The 19563-nt window shown below is 39.5% G+C and overlaps 1 protein-coding gene across 1 annotated transcript in view; it reads left to right on the top strand.

The window, feature by feature from the left end:
• Positions 1-19563, top strand: part of LOC120177260 (protein SPIRRIG-like) — a 34836-nt gene that overhangs the window by 5772 nt on the left and 9501 nt on the right. The window contains 5 exon segments of the mRNA XM_039183477.1: positions 16965-17079; positions 17248-18201; positions 18204-18397; positions 18628-19324; positions 19407-19509. Of these exon segments, the coding sequence (XP_039039408.1) occupies positions 16965-17079; positions 17248-18201; positions 18204-18397; positions 18628-19324; positions 19407-19509 (2063 nt within the window).

The following is a 19563-nucleotide window of genomic DNA, read 5'->3' as shown; positions in this document are numbered from 1 at the left end:
CCACTCTAACAGCCACTTTCCTATGAGTAATCTGCCATAGGAAAATTTCCACTCTAGGAGGTACCAATCCAGACCAAACCCACTTCCACTGAAAAGTATCTCCATTTCTGCTTGAAAGAGCCATTCTGCATGACTTAACCGAGAACAAACCATCACCATTCCCCGACCACCCAAGGAAATCATCCACTGATTCAGACAGGAGAATATTCTCAATCAAAAGCATTAATGACGAAAAAAAGGATTTGGGAGGCAAAAAAATGAGAGAAGGTAGAGAGAGAGTGAGTGAGTCTTTCAAGAGCAAGTTCGCTGTCGATAAGATTAGAGAGGTTCATGGAGGAGTTACTTGGTCAGCTTTCGTCGATAATCTTAGTAGGCAAGTGAGACGCAGTGATTTATGGATTCGTTTTAGTCGTTATGGTAAAGTCATTAAGGTGTTCATTCCTCTTTTCAATAATAGACCGAAGTATAAGGTTAATACGTTCGCGTTTGTCCATTTCGAAAGCAAGGAAGATCTGTGTAATGCAGTGGAAAAGATGAACAACGTCTTGATTGATGGGAGGAGAATTTCAGTGACTGTAGCTAAATATAAGAAACATTTTGGGTTGAGGAGGCAGATTGCTGGGGGGGTTGAGGGTGCAACTAGTGTTGGTATCAGAGGGCGAAAGGTTGGAAGTTTGTCTTCGTCAGCTGGAAGGGTAAGGAAGTTGGAGATGATGAATAGGTTTCATGATGGAAGGTCTTATTCAGATGCGGTTGTTGGGGTACATAAAGAGACAGAGGTTGTGCAAGAGGGGAAGCTCACAAATGCGAAGGAGATGAATAACGCTAGGGATGTGTATATTCCAGTGGAGGAAAGGGCCTGGTTGAGATCGTCCCTTACTGGTATTTGTAAAGAGTTTCATGAAATTCAAATTGTGCAGAAAGCATTAAGGAATGAGGGCTTTAATGTGAAGGTTGTAAGGTGGGGCTTTGCTAAGAATGCTTGCTTGGTCGATGAGGACAACATTCCCTTAGCTTATTGCTCGATCTCCATGATAGGAGTCCCTTTAAACTGCTGGTCGGTTCCTTTTTTTACTAGGTTGGTATCCAAGTGGGGTAAACTAGTTAAGATTAAAGATGAAACTGCACAGAAAGTGGACTGCAGAGTGGCGCAAATGATCCTGAGGGTCTTTAGTCCTTTTGACATTCCTGATCATACTACCATTACAACGTATGGGAGGAAATTTCTGGTCAAAATAAAGGTGGAAGGTGGTGATGTTTTCTTTCCTGAGTTGTCAGAATTTGTTGAAGATGATGTTCTAGAGGAGCCATGGGCGGAGCGCTCTTCCAATTGGAGCACAGAGAATGTTTAGGTGAAGCATGGAGGCCATGTGGGTTGTCAGAAACCCGTAGAAGGGTTCAGGACTGGGTTCAGGGCTCGCATCATAGTAAAAGTACAGAAACCGAGAGAGTTGTCTCCACTCAGCATGAAAAGTCGAGAGGCTTGTCTGTAGGGATGGATAGTGGGAAGAGTGTGGGGGGAGATTCCTATGCGCTTGATATAGTTGACAGGGAGGTTGGGCTTCAAAAAGATAAAATCAAGGATCCAGTGGGTATCGAAGATGGAGACGGGCCTGCTGTTGGTTTAAAGTTGTTAAATTCAAGAGCTGGTTCACAAGCAGGTTCTGTAAGCTCGATATCCATGAAGACTGCTCCGGTTGCTAGGGAACTTATCAGAAGTCGCAAGATATTTTATAGCAGGTCGAAATGCAGAAAGATTTGGATTAATAATGTGCAGGATTGACAGAATGAACAAGACGGGAAGGAGGTTCCCCGAGGGGTGTTAAATGATGTGATGGGCAGGGACTTATGTTCAAGAGGTTGTCTTTCTGAAGTTGCTGAGGCAGCTGGGTTTCTGCAAGGGACAATGATGGTGCTAGGCCGAGGAGAATTATCAGGAGAGTTAAAAGATCCCTTTGTAGGGATGCTACGGATCATGCTAGTGTCTCTACATTATCTTCATCAGTGTTTCCCTTGTTGGTGGAGGAAGCTATTGCTACATGGGAAATTAGCAAGTTATTGGGAATTTCTTTCAAAGAAGGGAGGGAAGCTTTTATACAGAAGATTATAGAGTTGGAGAAAGGTTTGAGTGGGGCTCCTTGAGGTCGAATGTTTTCCTTGGAGTTTAGGCATTATTAATCTAGAGTATCATGCCAAAGCTTAGTATTTTGTCGTGGAAAGTTAGGGGTTTGGGTAGAAGAGAGAAGCAAAGAGTTGTGCAAAAGTTAGTTTCGGAGAGAAATCCTACTTTTCTATTTCTTCAAGAAACAAAACTCGAGAATTTACCAAGATCTTTTTTAAGGAGAAGTGGTTTGAATAGGCTGCAGAGGTTCGTTGAGTCACCAGCAGAAGGTTCTTCTGGTGGTTTGTTAAGTTGCTGGGATGATAGTTCCTTTGTGGTAGAAGATCATCATATTCACAAGAGGTTTATTGCTGTCTTCGGGGAGTTCAAATCCAATAATTTTAGGTGTGGTTTCATAAACGTTTATGGTCCATCTGTGGAGGAAGAGAAGGCTGGTTTCTTTGAAGAACTGGGACTGTTTTTAAACGGGTATAATATCCCTTTTTGTGTGGGAGGGGATTTTAACGCTTATTTATCAGAAGATGAGAAGGAAGGCAGGGCTCACAATAGAAACTCTATGGAAATCTTTAGTATTTTCATTCAGCTAACGGGGCTTATTGATTTACCTCTTATTGGGGGTAACTTTACCTGGAGTAGTAATAGGGATTTGCCTACTGTTGTTAAGCTCGACAGTTCCTGATGAGTGCTAGTTTCTCTGCAGAATTCTCTGGGATCAATCAGTTTTTACTGCCTAAATCTATCTCTGATCATAATGCAATTTTGTTTGAGATTGGGGAAGATAATTGGGGAAAGCGACCTTTCAGGCTGTTCAATTATTTAATGTATGAGGATGGGTTTGAGGAGAAGGTCGTGGAGTCATTTAAGGAATTTAAAAAAGACAAGAAAAGTGCTGGAATTTTGAGTATACTTAGGAATACAAAGTATGCCATTAAAAGCTGGTCTGGGGATAGGAATCAGTTTCCACGTGTGGACATTTCTGTTCTTGAAGACAAAATTCACCAATTAGAAAGGAGGATGCAGCAAAATCAGTCATCCAGTGCTGTTGGGAACGCGTCAGAGTTGAGGTTGTTAAGAAATGATCTTTGGAAACTATACAGAATTGAGGAGCAAATTTGGTGCCAAAATTCTAGAGAGAAGTGGTTTAAAGATGGTGACCGAAATTCTAAATTTTTTCATACATGCGCTTCAATTAGAAGGAGAATAAATTCTCTGAATGCTATTAATGTTGATGGTGTAATTATCAAAGATCCTGTCATTATCAAGTCTAGTGTCAGGGAGCATTTCTTTAAAGCCTATAACAGTGTTTCAACTTTGGAAGTGGAGGATTTTGAGTTGAATTTTTCTCGTATTTCTATGGAGAAGAATTTAATGTTAGAAAAGGAGTTTACGGAAGAAGAGATTTGGGAAATCATCAGCTCGTGTGATAGTAATAAAGCTCCAGGGCCCGATGGGTTAAATATGGGTTTTTTTTTTAAATTCTGGTCTTACTTGAAAGGTGATATTATGAAGTTTTTTCATAATTTCTTTTTGGGGAAGGATTGGGAACATGGCATAAATCATTCTTTCATAACTCTCATCCCCAAGGGCTCTAATGTTGGGGGTTTAGATGAGTTCAGACCTATTTCACTTGTAGGTGGGATGTACAAGATCCTATCTAAGTGTCTTTCGAGAAGGTTGAGATGTTGTATTAACGATATTATCAGTGAGTCACAGTTTGCTTTTATTCCTGGGAGACAAATTCTGGACTGCACTTTTATTGCTAATGAAGGAATTGATTTGTGGAGGAAGAAAGGGTTGAAGGGTTGTCTTTAAGGTGGACTTCAAGAAGGCTTATGATTCATTAGATTGGAACATTCTCTTTAAAGTCATGAACAAAATGGGGTTTGGTTCTAAGTGGTGTAATTGGATTCGAAAGTGTGTTACAACTGCTTTGGTATCAGTTTTAGTTAACGGTGTTCCTACTGCTGAATTTCCTATAGCTAAAGGTCTTAGACAGGGTTGTTCCCTTTCCCCACTGCTGTTTAATTTTGTTGGAGAACTGCTGAATCTGCTGCTACGTAAGGCAGTATCTTCAGGTCTGTTTTGTGGCCTGATTGTTGGTTGCGATGAGGCTTCAGTTAATCTATCTCATCTGCAATTCGCAGATGATCTAATTATTTTCTGCAATGCATCGAAGACACAGGTAATTAATGTTAAGAGGATCCTACGTGTTTTCGAAGTTATGTCAGGCCTGAAATTGAATCTGTCTAAGAGCAAATTATTTGGGATAAATATTGATGAGGAAGTGATTCTTCAGTGGGCTAATGCTGTTGGATGCTCGGTAGGACATTTCCCTACGGAATATTTGGGGTTGCCTCTTGGTGCTAAGAGGAATTCGCTATTGGTGTGGGATCCGGTTCAAAATTTTTATAAGAGGTTAGCAGGTTGGAAGGCTAAGACTTTGTCAATGGCAGGGAGGTTGATTTTATTGAAGACAGTTTTGAGTTCCTTGCCTACATATTTCATGTCTCTGTTTAAGATACCGTCTTCGGTGATGGCGAAGCTTAACTCCATCATGGCCAGATTTCTATGGGGAGGAGGTGTGGAGGAAAAAAAAATTCACTGGGTCAATTGGTCGACTGTGTGCGTTGGAAAGAATGCTGGGGGTCTTTGTGTTCTGGATGTTAGTTATATGAATAGAGCTCTCCTAGGGAAATGGTCGTGGATATTTGCAAACGATATGGAGTCAGTGTGGAAGAAGGTTATTTGCTGTAAATATAATCTGGACCCTAATTCTCTGATGTTTAATGAGGAACTACCTGCATAAGCTTCTTAGATATGGAAATCGGTGGTCAATAATCACTTCAAACAGAATCAGTTTGGAGTAAAGTTCCGAAGCTTGTTTAAAGTTAGAGTGGGGGATGGGAGGAGCATCAGATTTTGGTATGATTGTTGGGTGCTTGATACCCCTCTAAATCTGGTTTTCCCGAGAATGTTTGTTCTTTCGGTAAATAAGTATGGGAAGCTGAATGAGTTTGGGGAGTTTCGGTCTGCAGGTTGGTCTTGGCATGTTCAATTGAGAAGGAATTTAAGTGATTGGGAACTGGTTCAATTCTCTGATTTATTGGCTTTAATTCATAATATCACTCTTTCTCATGACTGTTCTGATGGGTTAGTCTGGTGAGGGAATGGGGAAGGAGTTTATACTGTCAATTCGAGTGTAAAGTCATGTTGTACTGCAAGTACAACAGACCCTTTTTGGATGAAGTACGTTTGGAGGGGTTTGGTGCCTCCGAAAGTGGAGGTATTTATGTGGCAAGTGGTGCTTCAAAGATTGCCAGTTAAACTAAAGTTACAGAGGAGAGGAGTTTCAGCTATTGTTGACGCTGGTTGCCCTTTATGTAACAAGGCGGATGAGTCCTCAACACATTTATTTTTTACTTGTGTTGTGGCGTGGTTTTTATGGAACAAAGTTTTGAATTTCTGGGGAGTTTGTTCAGCTTTTCAAGCCAATGCTCAAAATTTCTTGTTTGCTTGGGATGATTTGGTACCTAATTCTAAAATTTGGTCCTTCATTCCGGGTGTGGTTCTATGGTCAATTTGGAAGTGGAGGAATGCCATTGTGTTCGATGGGGGGAGGTTAGATCAGATTGATTTATTTTTTATGGCGAGAAGTAGGTTGGCGTCTTGGTTCTTAGCTAACTTCAAGGAGGTATATATTCCTAAGGACTCTCTCATTAGTGATCCATCACTTGGGGATAGTTGCTCTTACTCAAGCTCTCCTATTACCTTAATTGTGCCCTGGTCATGCCCTCCAAAGGGCTTTTTAAAGTTGAATGTGGATGCGACAGTGACGGCAGACTGGAGGAAAAGTGGTGTTGGAGGCATTCTTAGAGTTGAGGATGGTTCGGTGGTTGGTTCTTTCAAAGAGGCTGCTGGTCCAGGTCCTCCTATCTTGATTGAGCTTTTGGCAATCAAGAAGGGATTATCCTACTTTACTTCGATTCAACAATGTTTTAAGGAAAGTTTAATCGTTGAATCTGACAGTAAAATAGCAGTTGATTGGGTCAAGAATAAAGAACGATGTCCTTTGGTCTACATTGACTTAGTGAATGATATTGGTGATAAGTTTAGAGGTTTGAATGGTATTATTAGATGGGTTGCTAGGTCAGCCAATGTTGAGGCTGATACTCTAGCAAAGGAGGGTATTGGATAGATACATTGTTCTGGTTGATTCAGGTTATTTTTCGCTTTGTTTTGGGATGTTGTTAAAGGAGTCTGTGTGGTAGTTTTTAAGTATTATGTAATTGGAGGTTATTAATGAAGTTTTTAGGCACTCTTTCCTCCTTCCGCTGATTAAGGAGCACATTGTGATCCATTAATCAAGAAGGGGGTTTTAACGAGGCCTACCATTCGTATCAAAAAAAAAAAAAGCATTAATGACATCCACTGATCCAATTCCCAATCACATAAGTTCCTCCTTAACTGAATATTCCAAACCCAACCATTATTTTCAAAGCAACCAAAATCTGTCACTTTTCCTTCTTTATTTTTCGATAGAGCGAATATCCTAGGGAACTGACTCTTTAAGGAAGAGCCATTGACCCAAACATCCTTCCAAAATACAATTGACCTACCATTCCCCACTTGAATCTTCGAATTGGACCTCAAACACTCCCCTATCTGATCATTTTTCTCATAATTATTCAAAATACCTCTCCATATCCATGAGTCTATAGGAGAAACGGCTTTGCATATTGATAAGGAAAGATTGCTGACATTATGCTTGCAACACAATAATTTTTTCCACTGAGATTCTTTCTCATTTGCATACTTTCAGACCCATTTCCCTAGCAAAACTCTGTTAACCAATCTCAAGTCCAAGATTCCCAAGCCACCCTCGTCATAAGGTTGACACACAATATTCCAATTTATCCAATGGATCCGTTTCTTGGCTTGTCCTTCACCCCAAAGAAATCTAGCCATTTTAGAGTTTAGTTTCTGATTTACCTTCAACGGTAATTTGAAGATAGAAAGGTAGAAAATAGGTAAAGAAGACATCACCGATTTCACCAACACCACTCTCCCAGCCATCGATAAAGAGGAAGCTTTCCAACCTGCTAGTCTGCTGTGCACTTTCTGCAGAACTGGCTCCCACAATACTTCTGAATTTTTGTTTGCACCTATTGGTATACCAAGATAAGTCATAGGAAAAGAACCCACCCCGCAACCTGCTTCTGATGCCCTATCTTTCACAATGTTCTCTTCCAAATTAACTCCAAACAGCTTACTCTTAGACAAATTAAGGTGAAGCCCTGAAATTAGACTAAACACCCTCAAAACTCTCCTGATATTGAGAATTTGAGTTGAAGAATCTCTGCAGAATAAAATTAGATTGTCTGCAAACTGTAAATGAGTCAAATTAAAGGGATTATCCTCCGTACCGATACTAAACCCTTCAAAAAGACCTAGATTCGCAGCCTTACACAGCATTAAATTCAAGAGTTCCCCAACTATGTTAAACAACAAAGGGGACAAACTACAACCTTGCCTCAACCCCTTGCCCATCTGAAATTCTACTGTTGGAGAACCATTAACGAGAACTAAAATTGAAGCAGAAGAAATACAATACCGAATCCTAGAAATCCATTTCTCCCCAAAACCCATGATCTTCAATAATCTCAATATAATTGGCCATTCGACTGAGTCATAAGCTCTACGAAAATCAATCTTGAAGACAACTCCTTTCCTTCATTTTTTCCTCCAAAAGTCTATGGATTCATTTGCCATAAAAGCACAATCGAGCAGATGCCTACCAGGGATAAAGGCAAACTGCGAGGGGCTAATAATATCTTTAATAACTGAAACCATCCTTTTCGATAAATTCTGGAAATAATTTTGTATAAGGTACCAACTAAACTAATTGGTCTATAATCTTCAATACCTTATGGATTAAGTTTCTTGGGAATCAATGTAATAAAAGCATGATTGACCCCATGCTCCCAACTCCTCCCTCTATGAAAATCATTCACAAACTTCATAAGATGATCCTTCAAGAAAGGCCAGAATTTCTTAAAAAAGCCCATCGCGAAACCGTCTGGACCCGGAGCTTTGGCACTGTCCGAGTGAAAAACTTCTTCCCACACTTGTTCTGAAAATTGAACCTCCAGACCATTCTTCTGCTCTGTTAATTTCAGGAAATTGAAATTGATTTCTTCCACCTCTAACGTAGCTTTAGAATTGTAATTCTCCTTAAAATAATCATATACAAAGGCTTTCAACTGATCCGGGTCTGAACATTCTTCATTAGCAACTTTCAATGTCGAAATAGAATTTTTTCTGTTCCTATTCATTATTGTTAAGTGAAAAAACCTCGTGTTCATATCCCCATCCTTGCTCCACTTCAATCTTGATCTTTGTAGCCAAATACTCTCTTCTCTTCTGTGCAGCTTCCACAATTCGTTTCTAGACATTATCATCATATCCCGTTCTTGCATTGAAATTCCACCGTTTTGTAACTTCAGTTCCAAACCATTTATCTTACCTTCTAATTCTGAAATCCCTTCAGATATCCCACTCAAATTCCTATTAGGCCACTTCTTGATCTGCTGTTTTGTTCCTCGAAGTAAAGAAAACAATCCCCTTCTACCATTGTCCATCATAGGGTTAGACAAAGACTTTTCAACCAATCCAACAAACCCGTCTTCCTCTAACAGGTAATTGAAAAATCTAAAAGGCTTCGGTCCCCAATTGTTGCATTCTTCTGCTAACACTACTGGATTGTGATCCGAAAGGGATTTGGGAAGCATTTTCTGTACCACTTTTGGAAATTTGTTAAGGAAAGAACTGCTAATTATCATAAGAGGTTTTTAGCAGTGTTCGGGGAATTTAAGTCCAGCCAACTTAAATGTGGGTTTATAAACGTCTATGGTCCTTCTGTGGAAGAAGAGAAGGCAGGGTTTTTTGAAGAACTGGGACTGTTCATTAATGGTTCCAATGTCCCTTTGTGCGTGGGAGGAGATTTCAATGCCTACTTAACAGAGGATGAGAAGGATGGTATGGCTCAAAATAGGAACTTGATGGAAATCTTTAGGCTTTTTATTCAGCAAACGGGTCTTATTGATTTGCCTTTAATAGGGGGGAAATTTACATGGAGCAGCAATCGGGATGTCCCAACTGTTGTTAAACTAGATAGGTTCCTGGTTAATGTTAGTTTCTCAGAAAAATTTCACTGTATCAACCAATTTTTACTGCCAAAGTCTATCTCGGATCATAATGCTATTGTTCTTGAGAGTGGGGAAGATAATTGGGGGAAGAGGCCTTTTAGATTGTTCAATTATTTAATGTCTGAGGATGGTTTTGAAGAGAAGGTGGTTGAGTTCATTAAGGAGTTCAAGGAGGAGAAGAAAAAAGCTGGAATTTTGAGCATTCTAAGGAACACAAAGTCAGCCATTAAGAGCTGGTCTGGGGTAAGGAAACAGTTTCCATGGCTGGATATTGCTGCTCTGGAAGATAAAATTCATTAGTTGGAATTAAGTTTGCAGCAAAATCAGAGTGCTAATGCAGATGTCAATGCGGCAGAGTTGAGGAAATGGAGAAATGAATTGTGGAGACTTTACAGAGTTGAGGAGCAAATTTGGTTTCAAAATTCAAGAGAAAAGTGGGTGAGAGATGGAGACCGGAATTCTAAGTTTTTTCACACAAGTGCTTCCATTAGGAGGAGGATGAATTCTATGAATGCAATTCATGTTGATGGTAAAATTATCAAAGATCCGGTTATTATAAAGTCTACTGTCAGAGAACATTTTTTTAAAGCTTTTAATCATCGTTCTACCTTGGAAGTGGAGGATATTAATTTGAACTTCTCAAGAATTTCTCTCGAGCAGAGTCTGTTGTTAGAGGAGGAGTTTACGGAAGAAGAGATTTGGGATACCATAAACTCGTGTGATAGTAACAAAGCTCCTGGACCAGATGGGTTGAATATGGGTTTCTTCAAAAAATTCTGGCCTCACTTGAAGAGGGATATTCTGAAGTTTTTCCATAATTTCTTTTTGGGAAAGGAGTGGGAGAATGGCATTAATCATTCTTTCATTACCTTAATCCCGAAGGGTTCTAATATTGGGGGTTTGGATGATTTAAGACTTATTTCTCTCGTAGGAGGGATGTACAAGATTCTGTCCAAGTGTCTGTCGAGAAGGTTGAGAGGTTGCATCAAGGATATTATCATTGACTCACAATTTGCTTTTATTCCGGGTTGACAAATTTTGGATTGTTCTTTTATTGCTAATAAAGGTATCGACTTATGGAGGAAGAAAGGTCTGAAGGCTTGTGTCTTTAAGGTGGACTTTAAGAAGGCTTATGATACGGTAGATTGGGACATTCTCTTTAAAGTTTTGGATAAAATGGGTTTCGGATCAAAATGGTGTAGCTGGATTCGGACTTGTGTCACTACAGCTTCGATGTCAGTGCTGGTTAATGGTGTTCCTACGGATGAATTTTCGTTGTCTAGAGGTCTTAGACAGGGCTGTTCCCTCTCCCCTTTGCTGTTTAATCTTGTTGGTGAATTGCTTAATCTTCTGATTATCCAAGCAGTCCAGTCAGGCCTGTTTTGTGGCCTGACAGTTGGCAAAGACGAGAATGTTGTTAATTTCTCTCATCTGCAATTTGCAGATGATCTCATCATCTTCTGCAATGCATTGAAGACTCAGATTCTTAATGTTAGGAGGGTTCTTCGAGTTTTTGAAGTTATGTCAGGCCTTAAATTGAATCTCACTAAGAGTAAATTATTTGGGATTAATATTTCTGAGGAAGAGGTTACTCAGTGGGCTAATGCTATAGGTTGTTTGGTAGGTCATTTCCCGTCCGAATATTTGGGGCTTCCTCTTGGTGCTAAGCGAAATTCCCAGCAGATGTGGGATCCGGTAGTGCAGAAGTTTTACAACAGATTAACAGGCTGGAAGGCTAAGACAATGTCTATGGCAGGCAGATTGGTTTTATTAAAGGCAGTTTTGTGTGCTTTACCAACCTACTATATGTCCTTGTTCAAGATTCCTGTTTCGGTATATGATAAACTCAATGCTATCATGGCTAGATTCTTATGGGGAGGAGGGGTTGAGGCCAAAAAAATTCATTGGGTTAATTGGTCGACAGTTTGCTCTGATAAACGGGTGGGTGGTCTTGGTGTTGTGGATCTTAATTTTATGAATAGAGCTCTACTTGGGAAATGGAGTTGGAGGTTTGCTAATGACTGCGATTCAGTGTGGAAAAAGGTAATCTGCAGTAAATATAATTTGGAATCTAGTTTTTTGTCGTTCAATGAAAAACTACCTACTAATGCTTCTTGGATCTGGAAATCGATGGTTAAGAACCATTTCAATGAGGATCAATTTGTAACTAAGTTTCGAAGTTTGTTTAATGTTAGGATGGGGAATGGTGGGAGTATCAGATTTTGGTTTGATAGTTGGGCGCTTGATGTCCCTCTTAAAGTGGTTTTCCAAAGATTGTTTGCTCGGTCGATAAACAAAAATGGGAAGCTTAATGAGTTTGGGGAGTTTCGGTCATCAGTTTGGGTTTGGCATATTCAATTGAGAAGGAATTTAAGTGATTGGGAATTGGATCAGTTTGCTGAGTTAATGGATGTTATCCATAATTTCACACTAAATAATGAGATGTCAGATGGTATGGTTTGGAGAGGGAATGGGGAAGGAATTTTTTCTGTTAAGTCGTGTTTGAAGTCTTGCTGTCCTGTTTTGACAGCAGATTCTTTTTGGATGAAGCACATTTGGAGGGGTTTGGTGCCTCCTAGAGTGGAGATCTTCATGTGGCAGGTCGTGTATCAAAGGTTGCCAGTTAAACTTGAATTACAGAAGAGAGGAGTTTCAGCAATTGTTGATGTTGTTTGTCCATTATGTAAGAAGGTGGATGAATCTTCTTCTCATTTATTTTTTACTTGCTCGGTCGCGTGGTCGGTTTGGAATAATTTTTTGAGATTTTGGGGAGTTTGTTCAGTCTTACAAGCTGATGCTAAAAGTTTTTTGTTAGCTTGGGGAGATTTGGTGCCTAGTTCTATAATTTGGTCTTTCATTCCGGGAGTGGTGTTTTGGACAATCTGGAAATGTAGGAATGCGATTGTGTTTGATAAGGGGAGTTTAGATCAGACTGATCTTTTCTTTATGGCAAGATATCGGCTGGCTGCATGGTTCTTAGCTGTCTATAAGGAGACGTCTATTCTAATGGACTGTCTTATTTGTGATCCTTCGCTTGGGGATTGTTGCGCTAATTCTAGATCTTCAGTCATTAAAATTAAGGCCTGGACTCGGCCTCCAAAGGGCTATATAAAGTTGAATGTGGATGCAGCTGTTACTGCAGATTGGAGGAAAAGTGGAGTTGGGGGAATTCTAAGAGTGGAGAATAGCTCGGTGGTGGGTTCTTTTCAAGAGGCTTCTGGTCTGGGTCCTCCCATTTTGATAGAACTAATGACAATTAAGAAGGGTTTGTTTTTCTTTGCTTCAATCCAGCAACAGTTTGAGGATCGCTTGATTGTTGAAACTGATAGTAAAATTGCGGTGGACTGGATCAAGAACTATGATAGATGTCCCAATGTATATGTAGACCTTGTGAACGAAATTGTTACTAAGTTAAGAGGTTTGGGAGGCATTATTAGATGGGTTGCTAGGTCAGCTAATGTTGAGGCTGATGCCTTAGCAAAGGCTGGTATTGGCTAGCTTTAAAGTCTTTTGGTTATGTTTGGGTCTGTTTTTTTAAGCTAGGGGTTGGTGTGTATAGGGAGTCTATATGATTGTTCCCTAAGTATTATGTAATTTATGCGTTTTAATGAATTATAAGGCACTCTTTCCCTCCTTCCGCTGATTAAGGAGCACTTTATGTTCCATTAATCATGAAGGGGGTTTTAACGAGGCCTGTCATTTCTATCAAAAAAAAAAAAACCTGTCAAGCCTTACCCAAGTGGGAGAATCTCTATTGTTGCACCAAGTAAATCTTCCTCCAACTAACGGAAGATCCATAAGATTAATATGTTGTATAAAGGATCTAAACAAATCCATGCAATGCCAATTTTGAGATACTCCACATTTCTCCTCAGTATCTAAATACGCATTAAAATCTCCCCCTATGCAAACTTGCAGATTTAAACCTTGAACAAAGCACAACAATTCCCTGAAAAACTCCTCTTTATCCGCCTCTACTGATGTACCATATACATTAATGATAACACACTCAAAGTTGAGCAACTTGAACTTCCTTGACAATGCCATGAATCTGTTCTAGATATGTTCTGCTGTGACCTCAAAAATATTCTCATCCCACATAAATAACTGTCCACCAGCCGAGCCCTCGACAGGATTAAAGCTACCACCTTTCAAAAAATTACCCCTTAACTTCCTCCATAGACCAGAATGGCAAACATTCAGCTTTGTCTCCTGTAATAATTGAATAACCGGCTTCTCTCTATTAACAAGTCTGGCCACTGCTCTGGTTTTTTCTCTTCTTGCAAGACCCTTAACGTTCCATGTTATTATTTTAATCTTTGACATTAGAAATAACTGTCATGTACACCAACACAAACCAAAAACAATCATGCTCCCCGTGAAGACCCCTTCATCTCCATCTTAAATATCTCTTCCTCTAATAGATGCTGACCCCCTTTAAAAGTAATTCCCAACAAATCGCAGATCTCTCTAGTAGCAGCAGCTTCGTTCCTAGCTTTAACAGAAGGTTGAGAAGACTGAGATGACTCCTTATCTTGATCTACCGAATCTCTGACCATCCTTCTAACGACCCTTCTATAGACTCTGTTATAAAAACTGATAGCCACTTCACTATCTGAGCACACACTCCCTGAGCGATGAGGAGCTATCCTCAATATCCTCTGATTCATCTTTTTTTTGGTAGGAAGTATCCTCTGATTCTTAAGGCTTTTAGATCGAGAACTACACTTGACATGATTGTTAACTGGAACTGGGTGATCCTCCTCTGCTATAATTTGACCCACCCTCATCAGTTTTGAAGTACTTCCCTCTTGATTCTCATAATTCCTGATCCTTACACTCGAACTTGATACACTTCCCTCATTATGACTGCACTGCTTATCCTCCATAACCTTCTTCATCTTCTTTAATCCATCCACTTGATCATCTGACATTATATCCCTTTCTGCATATTTGTGGGTCTGAAAGCTACATACATGATCTCCATCCAGACTCCTCTGGCCAGCAGACTGAACTTTCTCCAATTCTACATCTTGTTCACTTGGAACCACTTCCATCTCCCCCTGCGTATTCTCCTTAATCACCCCAGCCTCTCCCTCGTCAGCAACATTCAAGGAATTTTCAGAAAAGGGATTGGGTAGTAGAATAAACTTTTTCCCAACCCATTTTATATTATAAGCAGGCTCATTAGGAATCAGATTTTTAATTGGTGAAACAACTACCTTTTTTTTTATAAGAATTGAAGGCCTCGTTAAAAACCCCCTTCGTGATTAATAGAGCTTGGGTAAAGCTCCTTAATCATAGGAAAGAGGAAAAGAGTGCCTTAGGAATTTATTCAACAACATAAAATACATAAGAAACAACCAGGACAACACCCCCATCTAACACAAAGAAACCTACAACACCCATAACCAAGACATACCAAAAACAAATACAGACACTTAATCTAAACTGACAAAGCAGAACCCTAGAACAGAGGACGAGTCCTGTTTACCACATTACCAAAACAACTACCTCATTATCCTCTGACTGACGAAAGTCAACCTGCTCATTTGAAACCCTCAATCCCAGGCCCACATGACTTCCCATCTGGTTAGTCCTATTTTCCAAGAAACCTGACAGCCCACAATTAGAATTATCTGCTGTTGACTTACCCGATGGAACTTGTCCCCCACAAACTCCATTCACACCACTGTTCTGCCCATTATTCAGCCAAGATAAGACTTTGAATGTACCATCGTCTGAGAACTCATCCCCATCTGCTTCTAAAGAAGGACATCTACCAACCCCTTCCCTAGACACGACATAACCACTGTTCCATTTTTTTGAAATTTTCTCCACCGTCTTCCTCCCTGCTTCTTCTGGTTTTTTCAAAGCAGAACTCATCAAAATCTTAACTTTGAAGGATCTGCCATAAGAGCCAATCGTTACCGTCTCAGGGACATCATAAGGACTTTCCACCCTGAGCAAAACTTTCGCCGACGACAGGTCCGATCTGGTCACTGATTCCTCCTTAAAACAAATAAAATCACCCTACTTCCCCGAAAGTTTTTTCATGAATGACTCATTCCAACATAACAATGGCACTCCATACAACTCTATTTGACAAAGTGCCATCGGAACTCCATCCTTGTTCAATACTGGTGCCAACCAGTCTAAGCACAAGAGCAACTTTTTCTTATTCATCCATACGTGAGAGAACTCCTCAACTGAATTGAATGTAATGATGCACGCATTCTATATGTAACCCCATCTCGCAATCTGAACTTCCATCCCCTCCATTTCCAAAGCTTCCTTTAACGAAACGAGATCAAAGGAAGGTTTCATTATCCCTGTTAATGATCTCTTCACCCATTCTGAGTTATTTGATGGCATATACATCTCTCAAATGTTCCTCACAGCAGGAGCATTCTTCTTAACACCCTCCAAGTTAGCCCCTGACACCAGTTCTCTTCTCAAATTACATTCAGAATTTACTACATCCTTATATGATCTACCATCTCTCATACTTCTACCCGACTCAAACTTTCTTCCAGTTTTTGAAATATCCCTTCCCCCTGACTTGATCTCTACCATTCTCTTCCCCATATCCTCTTCCCTCCTCTTATCCTTCAGATACTTAGCAGCCCCAACAGAAATTCTCTTCCCATCAAACCACTTCCCATTCACAAACTGGATTGCTTTCTTCCTACTTTCCTCCTCAGCAAATTGGACAAAGGCAAACGTCGAGGACTTATAGTTAGATTTATCTAAAAATCGTGGAATGAAAATTCTCAGAATCTGACCATAAGGACTAAAAAAATCTCTTAACACATGTCTAGAAACCCTTTTACTAAGATTATCAATGAACACAGTCCATTCCTCAACGGAAGCAATGGATTTTTTCAAATTTTCTCTAATTCTCTTTCTACCTAGCGCGCTCATTCTCTCTCCTTTTTCCTGAAGACAGAGGCTTAACATAAACCGTGAAGGAGTAAACCTTCATTACCTATTAGAAGATGTTCTTTTGTATTTAGAAGACTATAAATCCAAGCCTGTTTGGATCTTCTCTACATAATTACAATATAGTGTTTATATGCCTCTCTTTTCGTTTGCAGTTTTCCTTGTCGTTTGCAGTTTTCCTTGTTTTATTTATTTTATACACCTTATGGAAAAGTTTAGATGCCTGCTTTCAAAACAGCTCCTTTTGTTCTTGTTTCCGCAATTGACAGAAATAGTAAAGGTTCTGATAATATGTACTTGTTGTAATTCTTATTTTCTTCAATGAAATTATAAGGCACTCTTTTCCTCCTTCCGATGATTAAGAAGCTTCTTTACAAGCTCCATTAATCAAGAAGGAGGTTTTTAAAGAGACCTTCAAATCTTATCAAAAAAAAAATATTTATTTTGAAGAGCCTCTACCCTGCTTGTCAAGTGTCTTCTTTCTATCCGCTTTGCTTTCTGCATTATGTAGGTTCTTTCAATGCGAAATTTATGGGAACAATTTTTTTTTACCTATATACAATTTTTACTCATTATGCTCTCATGCAATCAATTTTTACCTATATTTTATTTGTTTCTTAATGTGTATCTGGCCTATTATTTCCTTGTTGCTTTGTCATTCATAAAAAAATGTGCTTGATTCTCTTTTTGTGCAGATTAAAGTTCTTTTAATGGCTGTGAAGGATTTTAATCCAGATTGTGGGGATCCTGCTTACACTGTTGGGATTGTGGAGTTGCTACTTGAATGTGTGGAATTGTCCTATAGGCCAGGTAAATGGTTTGTGAATCTCTCTTTTTGAATTGTTTTAGAAAACTTTGGCTAGTGGATGGACTTTTTGATGTATCTTAAGCTCTGTGGTCTTAGATATTGAAGGAAGTAATCTTTTAGCTGCTCTATTGTTTGATGATTGCTATTTGAGATTTTTCCTTGTTTTGTAGAGGCCAGCGGTGTCAGCCTTAGGGAAGATATACGTAATGCCCATGGTTATCACTTTCTTGTTCAGTTTGTTCTAGTTTTGTCTTCGATGCCACAGAAGCAAGGCATTCAATCTATTTATTTGAAGCTTCAGGTTGACAATGATAGAGGTCATTCTTCTGATGAAGCACCTGAAATGGATTTCTTAGGAAAAGAGGACCCTTCCTCTGAACATCTCTCACCCACTTTGACTAGGCTACTTGATATTCTTGTTAACCTAGCTCAAACAGGTCCTGCTGAAAGCAAAACATCTAAACATTCTATCACTAAGGCCAGTAGCCATAGCATAAGTCAAGCATCATCTGCTGACAGGATTGGTGATACAAATTGGGAACAGGAAAATAATAAAGTTAAAGACCTTGAAGCCGTTCAGATGTTGCAGGACATTTTTCTCAAGGCCAAAAGCAGAGATTTGCAGGCAGAAGTATTAAACAGAATGTTCAAAATATTTTCAAGTGATATTGAAAATTATAAATTGTGTCAACAACTGAGGACTGTCCCTCTCTTGATCTTAAATATGGCTGGATTTCCTCCAGCGTTGCAAGAGATAATTCTTAAAATTCTTGAATATGCTGTGACTGTGGTGAATTGTGTTCCTGAGCAAGAGCTACTTTCTCTATGTTGCTTATTGCAGCAACCGATTGCATCAGAGTTAAAGCTTACAATCCTTTCTTTTTTTGTAAAGCTCCTATCCTTTGATCAACAATACAAGAAAGTCCTAAGAGAAGTAGGTGTGCTGGAAGTCCTGTTAGATGATCTGAAGCAACATAAGTTTCTTTTGGGTTCAAAGGATCATGGTGGTAGTGCCAATCAGTTGGAGAGAAAATCCAGCTCCAGCAGCTTCCAGAAACACTTGGACAATAAGAATGTTATTATTACTTCACCCAAGCTTATAGAACCTGGTTCAGGGAAGTTTCCAATTTTGAAGTTGAGAGTACAGTTGCTATTGGCTGGGATTGTATGGTTTCATTAGTAAAGAAATCTGAAGCCAACCAAGCTGCATTCCGAGCTGCGAATGGTTTGACAACTGTTCTCCCCTTCTTGGTGTCCAATATTCATCGTCCTGGAGTCCTACGGATATTGTCATGTTTGATCACAGAAGATGCCACACAGGTTTGTTACAATGCATGTTCATCTGTTTGAAGTAGATCTTACATTCAAACATGTTTTTCTTTCCCTCTTTTAACATTTTTCCTTTTCTAACCTTATTGAGCATCCATGACCTTAATTTCCAGTTTCTTTAATGTTAAAATGCCCTTGTCCCTGTGCACATTTTCATGAATGGGTGAACTGTAAAATTTTATGCATTACCCATTTGTCACACCATAGGGTTTTACTTTCAGGCTCATCCTGAAGAATTAGGATCACTTGTAGAAGTTTTAAAGAGTGGAATGGTTACAAGTGATTCTGGACATCAATACAAGCTTCAAAGTGATGCGAAATGCGATACAATGGGAGCCTTGTGGCGCATTCTGGGAGTAAATAATGCTGCACAGAGAGTCTTTGGTGAAGCCACTGGATTTTCTCTTCTGCTGACCTCCCTTCATAGTTTTCAGGGTGATGGGCACTCAGAAGAATCTTCTTTATTAGTTTACATCAAAGTCTTCACATATTTATTGCGCCTTATGACAGCTGGGGTGTGTGGTAATGCTATTAATAGGACAAAACTCCATGCTATTATATCATCACAAACTTTTTATGATCTCCTATCCGAGTCTGGCTTGCTGTGTGTGAATTATGAGAAGCAAGTGGTACATCTGTTGTTCGAACTTGCTCTTGAGGTTGTCCTTCCACCTTTTATGGCAGCAGAGGGTGCCATATCATCAGATATGACTGAAAAAGAATCCATTAGTTTTCTTTTAAGCACTCCATCTGGTTTGGTTAATCCTGACAAGGAACGCATATACAATGCTGACGCTGTTAGAGTTCTTATCCGTTCATTGTTGCTTTTTACTCCTAAAGTGCAAGTCGAAGTGCTGGACCTTATTGGGAAACTTGCTCGTTCTGGCCCCTTCAATCAAGAAAATCTCACATCTGTAGGTGAGATAGAATCTTCTATACCGTTATGTTCTTTTTGCATTAGGCAATAATTTTTTACTATTTCCTTTTCCAATGTATGTAGGTTGTGTGGAACTTCTTTTGGAGACAATTCAACCTTTTCTTTCAGGATCATCACCATTACTCTCTTATGCTTTGAAGATTGTAGAGGTTCTAGGGGCATATAGGTAGGCCTTGCGGTCATTTCTAGGAATCATTACTTTTGTTTGTCATCTATTATT

Source organism: Hibiscus syriacus, unplaced genomic scaffold (genome assembly GCF_006381635.1).
Source record: "Hibiscus syriacus cultivar Baekdansim isolate YM2019G1 unplaced genomic scaffold, ASM638163v2 tig00112285_pilon, whole genome shotgun sequence".
In the NCBI taxonomy this organism is placed as follows: domain Eukaryota; kingdom Viridiplantae; phylum Streptophyta; class Magnoliopsida; order Malvales; family Malvaceae; genus Hibiscus; species Hibiscus syriacus.
Note: the sequence above shows the minus strand (reverse complement) of the source record. Positions and strands in the feature narration are given on the sequence as shown.